General features: G+C 45.9%; 1 protein-coding gene across 1 annotated transcript in view; it reads left to right on the forward strand.

Annotated features, from left to right (window-relative positions):
• Positions 1 to 14490, forward strand: part of WDR72 (WD repeat domain 72) — an 82006-nt gene that overhangs the window by 29744 nt on the left and 37772 nt on the right. The window contains exon 14 of the mRNA XM_081839405.1: positions 4607 to 4821. Coding sequence (XP_081695531.1) covers positions 4607 to 4821 — 215 coding nt within the window. The remainder of the gene's footprint in view (positions 1 to 4606; positions 4822 to 14490) is intronic.

The raw sequence follows: 14490 nt of genomic DNA on the forward strand, positions 1-14490 counted from the left end.
GGAATCCAAAGGGTGCAAAACTATTTTTTATCTTGTTTATTTTTATCTGCATTATTCTTGAAGGGGGGGAACTCGTGGAAGGGAATTAGGTCGATCTTAGGGGATGGGAATTTTCGAAAAATTGGGTTATTGACGATAAGTGTAATTTGGGGATAAGAATTTGTTGAATTGATTTGTTAAACTGGAAGACAAGAGGGGGAGGGGAGGGGAAGTCCTGGTTATTGGAAAAAGATTATAAATTGGATTTAATTTGTTTTAAATTGGAAAACTTTAATAAAAATTATTTAAAAAAAAAAAAAAAGGACCTGGCTCCCTATCCGGGCTACCTGCTGTGCCGCTCGCCTGTACATTTGAACTTGGCGCGCGCGCCCAGCCGGTAACTTTCCTCTTGACCGTTTCCCCGCTCTCCGATGGAGGCGTGGTCAATCCTGACTCATCTCCTCTCGCTGGTGGTGAGAACACTGGTCCCGATGCCTGGGACTCCTCCCCCCCCCACTGCGCTCTGGTGGGGAAGCTGGTCCTGATTTCCAACTGCTGCTCTGGGAGTCCCCGCTGGCCCCTTCCTTCTGGTGTTTCCCCCTTGGCACCCCCCTTGCCCTGGCCATCGGCGCTCCCTTCTGTGAATCTTCCGATTCGCTGGAGAGGCTCATGGAATCACTCTGACCACTGTCACCGCCTACGCTCCCCTCGGATTCCTCCCCCTCGCTCTCCATTTCCTCCCTCTCCTGTGCCTCTGCTCCTGAGCCCCTGACAACGTGCTTTTTAAAATAAATAAATAAATAAATCCATGTATGTTCTGAGATGATTGTGACATTTCCTGCCAATTTGCAAGCATCCAGCGACAGACCCATTTGAGCTACAGTTCTCCTGGTTCCAAGTAAATGACAGGTCTTTATGACAAGCCTAGCAGTGGGTGAAAGAGTCAGACCTCCGCCATATCACACTCAGGCTGTCTTTCTAAATGAGAAATACTGGGGTGTCCAGGAGGCGGCCACATGTTTGGGGCTTATCATGCCCACCCCATCTGCAAGACACTGTGGGACCCTAAGAAGAGGCATGCAGGAGCTGCTTGTTTGCAGTCAGCACTTCAAACTGCCCACCTTCTGATCAGCAAGCCCAAGCTCCTGCCAGCCTACCAGTCTGAAAGCATACCAGTGCGAGTAGATCAATAGGCACCGCTGCAACAGGAAGGTAAATGGCATTTCTGTGTGCTCTGGCACTCGTCACAGTGTCCCGTTGCACCAGAAGTGGTTTAGTCATGCTGGCCACGTGACCCAGAAAGCTTGTTGTTGTTGTTTAGTCATTTAGTCATGTCCGACTCTTTGTGACCCCACGGACCAGAGCATGCCAGGCTATCTGTGGACAAATGCTGACTCCCTTGGCCTGAAAGTGGAGATGAGCACCACATCCCATAGTCAAGTTTGACTGGACTTAACCATCCAGGGGTCCTTTACCTTTACTTTACCTAGTCAGCAGCGAAGGAAATTAACTCTGTACATGCTCAGATTTCTGCTATTATTTCTCATGCTCTGGACCCAAGAAAGGGTCAGAGCATGGCACCAAAGTAAATTGCAACATTTCTTCTAGGAACCAAGGGAATTGTCTTTAGAAACTGGGCACATGCCTCCATCTCTCCTCCTCCTCTCCTCTCCCCCGCCCTCTCCCTCAAGTTAACAAACTTTGCCTTGAGGGAAAGCTGACATTCCTTTAAAGAGGCATATAATCCAATTATGGAACCATTAGGTGTTTTCAGGGAGCTCTGTAAGCTTATGGCACCTTCCTGCACTCTGCTTTGGTTGGAACGAGCATGAAGGAAATATCTGTGCTGCGATGTTTGGCTATGAGTCTGTCTGCATTCTGGACACTTGGGTTTGCTGGATTTTTAAATGACTTCTTTGCACTTTTTGCCATTATTTGATCATTTGTATTATCAGTATGCATGTACACACACACACACACACACACACACAATACATATATCAAAACAGAGGGCTCAACGACAGTTCTGCTTGTCCCACGCCTAGAAAGCACAGGTCTTTCTGCTTGCCTCGCCACTTTCCCAGGGGAAAACCCCCTCTTTAGTGCTAAATCAGAGCAAACATTCCCTGCACACTCACTGCCCTGTTGGAAATGGAAGCCCATGTTTAAGAAGACCAGAAGCTGGCATTGTTTGTCTCAGGAGACAATGGAAGAGTACACCGTTGGGGGGGGGGTGAAGTCAAACTGTTGGAAGTTTACAGTTTCTGCTGTGGTGGTAGAGACTCATATGAGAGAGACATGTTTTGCTGCAGCTGAGGCAGATAGAGGCGTCTGGTTGTGCTGCTGTAGATACACCACGGCGTTCTCTCTGTGCTCCTTCCTCTGGTCACTGCTATGGATATATGACCAGCAGGGCCGTCTTAAGCATATCCGGTGCCGTGATGCAAAGCTCCCTCCGGTCCCCCTCCCCCGGTTTCTCAGAGGTTTTTTTAGGGAGGATGGCACTGCCGGCGGGGCTGAAGGAGGCAGACAGTGGCTGGAGGGTGACTCCTCCGGCGGGGAAGAGGCGGAGGCTGGACGCAGCGCCTTCTGGCTCAGCTGGCTGCTTTGTGCCGTGGTGGCCATGGCAGACGGAGGCTCCAGCTTGGCTTTGGCGCAGCATGGCAGAGGCGGGTGAGGGTGGGGAGCTGATGATGGGAGGTGCTGCCTCCAGCCTCCGCCTCTTTCCTGGCACCCTCCAGAACTTGGTGCCCTGGTGCCCTGCACCACTAGGCTCTATGGGTAAGGCGCCCCTGATGACCAGACTGTCAGTCTCCAGATCAGCAGAAAACTTGGCCATTTCCTCTGTGTCTTGGTTTTAACTGAAGGCCTTTTGTCTTACTGGTTTATTTTCCTATATCAAAACTTCCTTAAATGGATAGATAAGTGCTTGGTGCCTTCTGAGATAGTTCACTGTTGTGCTATGATTTTCATGCAACAATATTTTTGAAAAGGAAAAAAAAAATACCAGCTCAGAATGGCTGTAAGAAAGTCTAGCTGAATAGAGGGACCTTCCACATTTTCATTTGTTCCATGATTTCAAGTGATGGGTCTGAGTGTTTTGTTTGTTTTGCCCCACTGCTTTCCCTGGGAAAACCCACTGTTTGTTGCTGAATCGGAACAACCATCAATCGGGTTTTCTGTGGGTTGACATTTGTTCCGATTCAGCAGTAAATTTCAGGTTTTCCTGGGAAAAGTCACAGGGCAAAAAAAAAAAAAATACCCTTTCAAATCTGTGACTTGAAATCAGGGACAAATGAAAGTGTGGATGGTCCCAAAGAGGAAGAGAGGAGGAGCAGGAAGACCTCTCTTAATGAAAAGAGGGATAGGATATTACAGAAAGGGAGGGAGGAAAATTGAGGCCTTCAGTGGCTTTGGTCTTCCAGTGAAAACAATTCAAGGATTCAGCCAGAGAGTCTTGGTTTCCTGAAGTCAGAGGCCTGGTCCCTCCTATTTGTGCAAATATAAGCGGGGTGGAGCATAAATGAGTGATGGGAAAGATGCACTTGTGAAGAAAAGAAACAGCAAAAAAGGGACCATCTGCCTCTTGTCATTTGACACCTGGAACACTAGGGGACAGTATTCAAATGCTGAATGGATGCTGACTATTGATTGGAGTCTCCAGGCTAACCTGTAAGTTATGAAGTGTTTCTGCTAAGAGACTGAAGGCGATTTGGGCAGGCAGCTTTCATGGCAAAAAATAAATGGGAGAATGAAACAAGCCTCCCTTACACTCTGGTTGCCCTGAGCAGCATTTCAGATGCTGGAGAGCCCCTGGAAGCACACGGAAAACATGGAACCAGGTGCACCAAATGTAAATGGTTCCAACTGCTTCTAATGTTGCATTTCTATAGAGTTGCAACCCACCCAGGGACCTTATAAAGGGTGGGTAAGAAATCCTGTTGTTGTTGTTGCTGTTGCTCGTTACAATATGATTTGATATAAGGTAGAATCCTATGCTGGTTCTACATTAGAATTAAATTAATCAGCTGCTCACCGGAAAGGAATAAAATGTGATGATTATATCCATTGATTTCTTATCATTTAAGTGTGCGTCTATAACTATCCCCTATTACAGTTATTAATTATGCCATTCACAGCATAATGTGTCTGGGGACCAACCATGTGGGTGACTTAAATGGTGTGATTCCTGGCATAAACTGGAGGCAGGAATGGCAATCGTGAGGGGTGGTTCTTCTTAACTTTGTGACTGTAGTTATGCTATAGGCCTTGTATGTTTATATACCTGGCATGGGTTCAGCTTTTGGCAGAGAATCCCTTTGGGAAGTTCTTTAAGCCCCTTACAGAGCTGACAAAATCCTATACCAACTTCCTTCAGAATATTGCGCTCAGTGGGACTTCCCATCTGAGCAGGCAGGTGCAGTATGATTCTGTAGCTGGCGTTTTGCTTGGTACCATTAAACAGCTATCCATGGAGCAGTCTTAATGCTCACCTTGGTGAATGAACTTGTCCAGCTGCAACTTATCTTCTTGGCCCTGATTCTGCCCCGGAGCTCCTGCTCTGCTTATGTGAAGTCATGCTCCGCTGCCTGTAAATTTCTCAAACCACTATTTCTCCTCTGCCCAGGAAGTCTCGAGCGCCATGAAACTGGGGAAGTGGCTCAGGCAATCCTTGCTTGCTGTGAGGACTCAGTCATGGCAGCGGCAGATTCTCTGTCGGCCGTCTTTGAAGAAGACACACCTAAGCAGGAAAACCTGGATGGCCAATCTTCCAGCTCCTATAAAATCGGTACTCTTTCCTCCAGCAGCCTCGCTCATCAAGAAAAGTCTTCCCACCATCAGGTGAGTGCACAGAAAGGGGAGACTTCGGATCAAAGAATTGCAGAATTGTAGAGTTGGAATTGTAGAGTTGGTCCCCTGGTCCAAGCCCCTGCCACAGATCTTGGACAGCACTCAGCAAACCTACCTTGATGCCACATGACCCAAAGTTGCTTTCCCATCCCCCTCTCTGGAAGGGATGGTGTTACAAAAGCACCATTCAGGAGAACATTAAAACTTTAAAGCAGGTTTTGCCTGCAAGAGCTGAGGCACGTGCTGATCTTGTAACTGGACACTTTAGCCCAGGCTCCACGCTGGCTAGAAGGCTGAATCCTTATGGGTTCAGGACGTTGGCTGGCAGTGAACTTGCTCTGTAAATTGATAACAAGTCCATATACTGTATTTTTCCGTGTATTACACAACCCCATGTATAAGACGACCCCTATTTTTGGGAGCCCTCAACAGTTGTTGAGCTTCTTTTGTAAGTTCGCTGAGCTGTTGAGCAGCTTTTTGACGATCCCCCACTCTGGCTGACGGAACTGGTGCCGTAATACACCGCATACTGGCACTCACCAAATACTCTTCCTAAGCCAGGAAGAGCGGGTAAGCAGCCTCCTCTCCGACATTTCCCTGCTACTGCCGCAGCACCAGCCCTTACTTACTTAGCATATTAACCCATGTATAAGACGACCCTCAATTTATCACAAAAAAAAAAAATCAGAAGAAAGGTTGTCTTATACATGGAAAAATATGGTAAATGCTACTTAAACTATAGAAGCCCCTCCAATTTGTTACTGATCATGCCTCAGAACCACCAACTACAGATGAAACTAGCACTTCTAACAAGACATCTTGACCAGTAAATATACGAAATATTGTGCTTGATGAAAAGTAAGTCTATGAGTTTTACATATACAACAGCGGCTCAAAAAGCTTTGGCTTTTTGGTGGGGAAGGAGCCTCAATTGTTCCCTATCTTTGCACACGTAGAAGGATCATTTAGTATTTAGGTATTTAATGGTGACAGCCCATCATCTCCTGTTGATTAGGAGCAGCTATTAGACATGATAATCACCCTCTTTGATATAACACTATATAGACTAAACGATGACTGATGAAGAACAGTAGTAGTAGTAGTAAGATGATAATGCTATTTAAATGTATGTGGCTAATGAGATTTCGAACCAGGTTCGGTGCTTAATTCTGCAAATCGTAAAATGGATCTGCTGGGAGACTGAAAAGGTCTCCACTGAAAACAGAGCTCTAAAATAGCAAGGAGTGACCTAGCCACACTCCAGCACTCATTGAATTCCAGAAAAGGGAGAGTTAACCACGTGCTTAAATGCCTCCCATGGAAAACAATGTTTAAGTGCTTGAGGCAGGCTGTGTGGCACCTTTCTTGTACCTCATGGCTGGCCAGCCTCTGAAGCAGATTCTCCGTATCAACATATTTGTCCTCATGGAAATTGCAGCCACCAGGACTGAGGGCTGCTTGGGTGATTTTTGGTGTGGAACTGGGACGTGGGACAAGTGCCGTCAGTGCAAAACGAAGCATGCGTGTCGTCAAATTCCCTTGATATACAGTACTTAAACAGGTTTTAATTATTTCCAGCATCAAAAGGCCCCCTCATGTGCGGCATCATTGTTTGCCAGAGAAAGCGCCACTCTGAACGGGGGTGAAGGGGTCTCTCCCCAAAATCAGACCCTCAGCATTTGCCTCAGTCACTGACAGGGGGAGAGGCGGCAATTTGTGTGGTGAAGCCTATTTGAATAGGGTATTGTTAGAATACTTATGGTCCACTTGACAAGGGCTCTTGCTGTAAATAGCACAATTTGACTCCAGCTGTTAAAGGGAGGTTTTGACAGTCGCTGAATGGGATTGGGGGGGGGGGGAGGTGCTTTGCTGCAGAGGAGAGAAAATCAATACTGGCCTCTCGTTCAAAGCAACCTGCTCTTTTTCTTGTTCAGTTCTCCTTCCGGGTTTATATAAGGTGATCTGCCATTTAGAAAGGAAGACCTACGGTAGCTACTGTTTAAAAGCACGGTTGGTTGGTTTGTGTGTGTATGTGTGCATGTGCAGACTAAACCAGGCAACAAATGCTGGCAAAGTAGATATTTTTCTATCGGTAGATCTGTGATCCTAAACGAAATTGCACATAAATCCACATGAAAGCAAAGAGATCCACTTGGTTTCAGGCATTACAATTGCATTTCTGCATACAATCGGTTGCCTCTGTACTTCAGTTTTGGAGCTGGAACGACTGTCTAACTCTGCTTGTTTTTCCCCTGGCTGTTATTAAAAGTCCTACAAAATCCACAGCTGGGCAGTAAGACATTTATTAGTACCAAGCAACTTTCCAAAAGCCTGCCACTATTCTGTGACGCTGTCATTAGCCCTAATAAAGACATCATACCTGGCTAGGGGTAGCAAGAAGGCTTGGGCATGGGGCTGCCATGGCACCACATGAGGGGTGGTCTTTGGTAAATTTTCATAATATGGCACCCTGTGCGAGGCCAAAAATTGACGCACCCAAACTGATCTCTCAGTTATGGATGTGCTCAGTTATATGGCTCTATGCTCTGTGCGGGGCAACCATCTAAATCATTTTGCAGCACAAAGGCTTGATTGTGCAGGTACCAGCCAACCTTTAAAAATGATCGCTGCTCCCCACCACCCAAAAAACAGAAGAGAGGAGGAGTTCCAGTGCTGCGCATGCAGCAGAGGAAAATATTTACTTTGCTCAATTCTTTGCTCAATCCAGTTTCCATTTTCTGCTTCTATGTAATGAAAAATGAAAAACACAGAAGCATAGCAATAGGGAGAGGACTCTTGGTTTAAGAGATTTTTCTCCTAAACAAAGAGTCCTGATTTTTCTCCTAAACCAAGAGTCCTTCCCCTATTGTTATGGTTCTGTGTTTTTCATTTTTCATTACACAGAAGCAGAAAATGGAAACTGAATTATTATTATTATTATTATTATTATTATTATTATTATTATTAATGCTTAATTGTGAGTGAATTTAACATGTAATAAACTACAGCTTGCATGTCAGTGCATTGATATAGTTCTCTAACACCCCGGAGTTAAAATGGCTTCAGAAATAAATGTGTGCAGCATCTAGGCCCACAATGTAGTGGCACTTCCAAGATTCAAAGCTCCCAATTATGAGCATCTCTTTCTGTTGTCAGGAGCTGCTAGCTTTAAGTGCATGGCTGGGGAGGAGGTGTGTGAGCCTCACTGAGAGAAGGAAGGAAAGACTATCCCTGACAGCTTTAGACAATGCAAAGGGGGGAGGCAGCAGATCGATGCTCCCTCCCCCAATCTTGGAAGCCTCTGCTGCTCCTCGCCCCTCCACTGTCCCGCCCCCACCCCCGGTCAATGTAATGACAAGAAAATTGGTGTAGAGGCCAGTCTTGCAGCTAGATCATTTTAGACCCTGGACTTAATGGTCCTCCAGCACACGCGCGTGCGCGCGCGCGCACACACACACACACACACACACACCAGTCATGTGTGTTACTCTGGTTAGGAAGCTGACTGCTCTTCTCTCTAGCCATGCCAGGGTCTGCAAATGCTCCTACATTCTTGGCACAAGAGAGCAAAAAATAAACAGCCCCCCACCAAAACACACACACTAAAGGTTGGACAACCTGATAAAAAAAAGAGAAATACTTTGAGCATGTGCCGTTTCATATTTTATACTCGCTTCAATCTCCAAGACTACAGGAATAAAACAAGGTTTGCTTCTGCAGCCCTGAAGCTACGCACATTTACTTGTTAAAAAAAAAAGGGATAATAAGTATTTTTAAAGTGAAAAGAAGAATATAGAAATGGGCATCTGTAATCGCCTGCTTGCCTGCCTGGCTCTCCCTTCCCCTATAAAATGGTTTTAAAGGTATGAAAGGCTGCTGTGGGAGTAACCACTGTCAACCTCGGTGGGGCTGAGACCAGGCCTGCTTGCTGCTGGCCCCTGCTGCACAATCTGTCGCTCCCTGGGTGGTCATTTGGTAGTGGGGGGCAGGGTGGAGGCTGGACTTTGGCCCCAGGTCTAGCCTGAGCTCCACCACCGGTAGAGCCTTCAACATTTGCATGAATTCTGCTCCTATTCCTAAATGTGTGCTAAATGAAGCAGAGCTGTTTTGCATTGCAGTGTGTGTGGAGAGCAGCAGCAGTCAATGAGAACATAGAAGCCTCTCAGATACCCTCCTGTCTTAGCTCTGCGCTGATAGGCCTGCCGCTCCCACCTTGGGTGCCAACAGCCAGCAGCTCTGACGTTTTGGGTGCTGGACAGCTCCCACACCCATATGCCGCGCTGGGGAGCTGTCCAGCCTCCTGGAGCCTGACAGCAGGACTGGGTAGGTGCCTTCAGAGTTGTCCCCACGATCAGGTTGCTTGAAGGTTGGCAGGGCGGGCAAGGGGGTACATGGTGTGCATGCCCTATACTCCTTCCCCTGGTCCCCCACAGCTTGTTGGCACAAGGTCCCATGTCTGCCCCACTGCCATGTGAGCCCACAGGAAGACTTTGGCTGCCAGAAGGTTACACAAGGGTCCTCCCCACCCTTCACAAATGACTAGGAACTTTAAAAACAAATCAGAACCCTTCTCTTCAAGGGCACGGGCATCTTTGAAAAGGAGAAAGTTGTACTGACATTCAAAAACCTGGTTTTATATGGAATTTTACTGTCACTGAAATTAACTCAAGTTTCATTTGAAGATAATGCAGCACAGCTATTTAAAGCCTTCTGAATGCCAAACAAAGGCTCATTTCCATGCTCAGTTATTACTGGGCCTCTGAACACTCTATGCTAGGTCTGGGATTATTTTTTCCCCACTTGAAAATGTTTATATATTAATATAAGCAATTTGTAGATTGCCATTTATATTTCTTTTTTTTTTTTAAAAAAAGCATTACTGTGCTGCCATAACTTAAAATATCAGGGTGATGTACAACAATGAAATATAAAACATAATTAAAAACTACAGAAACCATAAAAGGGAGCGCGCTGAGGGCAGAGCAGTCAAAGCAGCCTTGAAATACGCTTCTAACAAGTAGAACTTTCTGTAGCATAAGAATCTGGACCCATTTTTGTGATATCAGTTTAAATCAAACAAACAAAACACACCACGCCACTGAATGCAATTTCTGCCAGCCTCTGTAATCAAGTACAAGAAGCTCACTAAGCGGTGGCCTTTCCAGTCCAAAATGTTTGCTGATTTTGTGCAGCAATATTTTATGCTCATAAACTGGCTGCAAGGTGGGAGTGCAATTCCATTTATCTTGATATTCTTTAGCTTTATAGAGCCTGCCAAAGTGTCCATCTGTTCGGCGGAGATTGCTTCCCCTCGCGAGTGGTCAGGGGGAGTGAGCCGGGAGAGGTCAAAGGAGCTTCTTGACCTCGGGTGTTTTTCGCCGGAGCAATTGGAGTAGAGGGAGCCGGGTGCCATTACGAGGTGCTGCTCAGCAAAGCAGCCCCCACTTTAATTGGTAATGATAGCAGGGAAGACACAGCGAAGCCACAGCCAGGAGAAAACAAAAGGCATCCAATATAGTAATTTATTACCGGTCGCTGGGTTTCAGCCGCTTGGTTGTTTTACCCCTGCCGTGGCCGCGGAGAGCAAAAAGAGGCTCCAGCACTTAATGCAAAATGGAGGACTGGCTGCCGGCAGGGCAGCGTGGGGCTCGGAAGAAGATTGCCTCAGCTATTAGTTGGATCATGGATTTGTGCTCGTTGGCTCGGCTCTCCAGGCCCTTCTCTCCAGTGCATGCAATTTCCGGCATGCTTCTTCGCCTACAATTTGCCTTGCCAATCTTCAGGCTGCTGAGCTGGTGTCAGCACTCAAACATGGTGAGATGTTGGGGCCCATGGAGCCAAAAGAGGTGCATCTGTCCACTGTGTTGTCCCAGGATGCCCCTAGCCCCACATTTACAGGGTGGGGTGGAGGAGGGCTGCAGGTGGTTGGCACCAGTGGGGGGTAAGTAAGGGTGCTCAGCAGAGAAGGGCCAAGGAAAGCACTGGGAGTAGCTCATCAGGCTGTTGTCCACCAGGCACATCTTAAGGAACCTGCTTTGCATTTTTGCTCATTGCTTCCCAGAGCCAGCAATATAGCCAGTGGTTGGAGGGACTTGTTCCCTTGCCAACCATTTTGTATGGTTCATTTAGTCCTACTTTGAATCCTGCCCATGATTCAGCTGCCTAGTTATTCCAGCTCTCTGCTTTTTGTTCCTTAAAGATAAAGGTAAAGGGACCCCTGACCATTAGGACCAGTTGTGGCCGACTCTGGGGTTCTGGCACTCATCTCGCTTTATTGGCTGAGGGAGCCGGCGTACAGCTTCTGGGTCATGTGGCCAGCATGACTAAGCTGCTTCTGGCGAACCAGAGCAGCGCACAGAAATGCCGTTTATCTTCCTGCCAGAGTGGTACCTATTTATCTACTTGCACTTTGATGTGCTTTCGAACTGCTAGGTTGGCAGGAGCAGGGACTGAACAATGGGAGCTCACCTCGTCGCGGGGATTCAAACCGCCGACCTTCTGATCAGCAAGTCCTAGGCTCTGTGGTTTAACCCACAGCGCCACCCGCGTTTTGTTCCTTAACCACTTGCTAATCCAAAAGAGGACCTTCCCTCTTATTTCATGTCTTTGAAGGAGTCTTTGGTGAGGAAGTTTTATAAAAAAGCTTTTTGAAAGTCTAAGTTCACAACTGTATCACCCCTCTCTACATGCTTGTTGACACTCTGAAAGAACTTGAAGAGTTTAGTAAGACAGAACTTATCCTTGCAGAAGCCCCACTGCTTCCATTTCAGGACTTATTCTTCTATATGCTTTGTAGGTCTTAGTTTAACAACACTATCCACCAGTTTTCCTGGAATAAACTCTAAGCTAACCAGTCTGTAATTTCCTCGATCCTCTCAGTATTCCTTAAAAAAATGTTGCTACAGTGGCTGCTTTCAAGGAAGACTGAAACAGCCCCAAGAATCATTCAGTTTTTCAAATAACGCATCCGATGGAAAAAGCATAGCACCAATATCACTTGAGATGTAGAAGAGGCATCTCTAACCCTGGTGCCCTCCAGATGTTCTGGACTACAACTCCCATCATCATCATCCCTGACCATTGGCTGTGCCAGCTTCTAGGACCAATAGGAGAAATGTTGGTGTGGAATGTGTGATTATTCATGGTGCATATGAACATCTAATGAATGTTCAGATTTGTTGGGAGAAAATCTTTCAGGCACATATGAATATTCAAATAGCATCTGGAAGATCTCTCCAAGGCAGGATCTGTGAAATGTGTACTGGAGAGATGTGTGCTCGATCATAGCTTTGTAGAATGTGCAAGGACTTGGCCTCAGATTTACGCCTGAGTAGAAATGAGTTGGTACACCTGTAGGTTGCTCACCTTCAGCATTCTGATTCCCCCAAGTTTTTTGGGCGTGACAATCTCTGCAGCCTTTCTACCCTGTCCTGATTCCATAAACACACAAGATATGGTATGTACGGTTGTTGGCGGTTTTTATATTATCTTTGCTGTAAAAATGTGTGAGATTACAATATTGTATTTATTTGCATTACCCAGAGTTTGAACTACTGATGAAGCTTAGGATGGCGAAACAAGGCTAATATTATGAAAATCCTTGTCTTAGACTCTGTGAAAGGATTCTGTGGAACTGCAACAACCTTTCATGTGGATTGTTGGACTCTATGAACAGACAGGTGGAACAGACACTTTCACATATATGGACCTTATGCATAAACTGATTAGAGAATGAACTGATCCACTGGGTCTTCTACTTTTTTTGTTGAACTTTATGAGCTACTTCTGTTGAAATCTACAATTCAATACAATGAATAGAATATATTATTTTTTAAAACGTACAACCGGTTACATCTTGTGTGTTTATTTAATGTTTCACATAACCAGAGGTTTGTTGTTGTTCTGTCCTGACTCCAGACAGAGCAGCCTCCTTGCAGCTTCTGACTTTTATTTCCTATCCAAAGTTTCTTAGCAAAAGGCAACAGTTTCTCATTTGCAGACTTAGCAGACCTAGGTGTAAAAGCATCCAGATTTCCTTGTTTTCCACAGGTATGAATAACCATTCCAGTGTCCGTGCCACTGGGAACCAGGCCTTTATTTAGAGAGCACTAGGGGTGTGGTGACCTCTCCCTTTAATGGAGAAGGGAGGATGGTTTTCTTTGCAAAACTACCACATGATTCCATTTCTTGGTTCCCTTGTGGAAGGAGAAAGCTTTGGTTGCTCCTGTTGTCTCTCGATTTAGCACTAATCCTGCCGTAGGATGCCTTGGCATCAGGAAGCTGGAGTGCCTGAAGAATTCAAGTGCTCTGCTTCCTAATGGACGTGTGCATTCTAAGTGGGCAAGACATAGTTCCTAGAAGCAGGTGAATCCCAGCGGCAAAGAGCCTGCAGAGATGAAAAGGTCACCTGGTAAAATAGCATTTCCATTGTACTTTCCATAAAATGTTTGTGTGGTGGGTCTGGCTTAGACCAGTTAAGGTTAATAGCCTGTGTTGATGTATTTGAGGATGAGGGGGAAGAGAAGAATGACCTTTCCCTGGAAGCAGGGGATTAGCCTCCTCTCTCTGCTGAGTTTTGCCAGAGACTCTTTCCCCCTTTTTAGTCGCTGAGTGTGCAGTGAACACTAGCAGAAGCAGCGAAGTCTTGGCTCTTGTTGAATTGCACATGGTAGTTCTACATGGAGGAACTGAAGCAGAAGGAGCAAAAATGGTGAAAGAGACTCCCCCCCCCCCTATTGCAGTCGACACAGGCACCTCTCACAATTAAAATGTGAGGATTGCATTTTTATTTCACTCTGCCTGTTTTTAAAAGGAGCTTCCAAAACATTTTCCAAAACTGTCTTACAAGGCATTGGAAGTTGTGGTAGTCATCACAGAAAGCAGTTTGCTTCGGGTGAGTATGAAAGCATTCCTCCTCTGAGCATTTCCTAACATATTTTTAAAATTTATACTTTCCCCTTCAACAGGTTTCCCGGGCAGCTTACAGAAAGTGAACATTACAATAGAACACCACCATACAAATCCATTTTGCCACCTGCTCACCTCTGAAATGCCATGCCCTGCTTGAGGTTGCTTTGCTCTCAGTGCCATCTTGGAATATGTAATAATATTAATAATAATATTGATACCCCACCCATCTGGCTGGGTTTTCCCCAGCCACTCTGGGCGGCTCACAACAGAATATTAAAAACACAATACAGCATTAAACATTAAAAACTTCCCTAAACAGGGCTGCATTCAGATGTCTTTTAAAAGTAAGATAGTTGTTTATTTCCTTGACATCTGATGGGAGTATGTTCCACAGGGCAGGCGCCACCACTGAGAAGGCCCTCTGCCTGGTTCCCTGTAACCTCACTTCTCACAGTGAGGGAACTGCCAGAAGGCCCTTGGAGCTGGACCTCAGTGTCTGGGCTGAACGATGGGAGTGGAGACGCACAGGGCCTTGCCTGGAGTGCTGTCCCAAAAGAAACCCATCAGACTCCTTCTGTGGGTCACCAGAGATTGAAGATGCTTTTATTTAACAGTCTTGACTTTTGGTTTGCATTCGCTTTTGGTTGTTGGTTGCATTTTGCTTTTAGAAATGGTTTGTTATATTTACCCTTCTGTTGACTATACTATGTGCTGTGGGTAATTTTCATTATTGTACATTATTCTTGTTCT

This window comes from Podarcis erhardii (assembly GCF_964252035.2).
Source record: "Podarcis erhardii genome assembly, chromosome: 14".
In the NCBI taxonomy this organism is placed as follows: domain Eukaryota; kingdom Metazoa; phylum Chordata; class Lepidosauria; order Squamata; family Lacertidae; genus Podarcis; species Podarcis erhardii.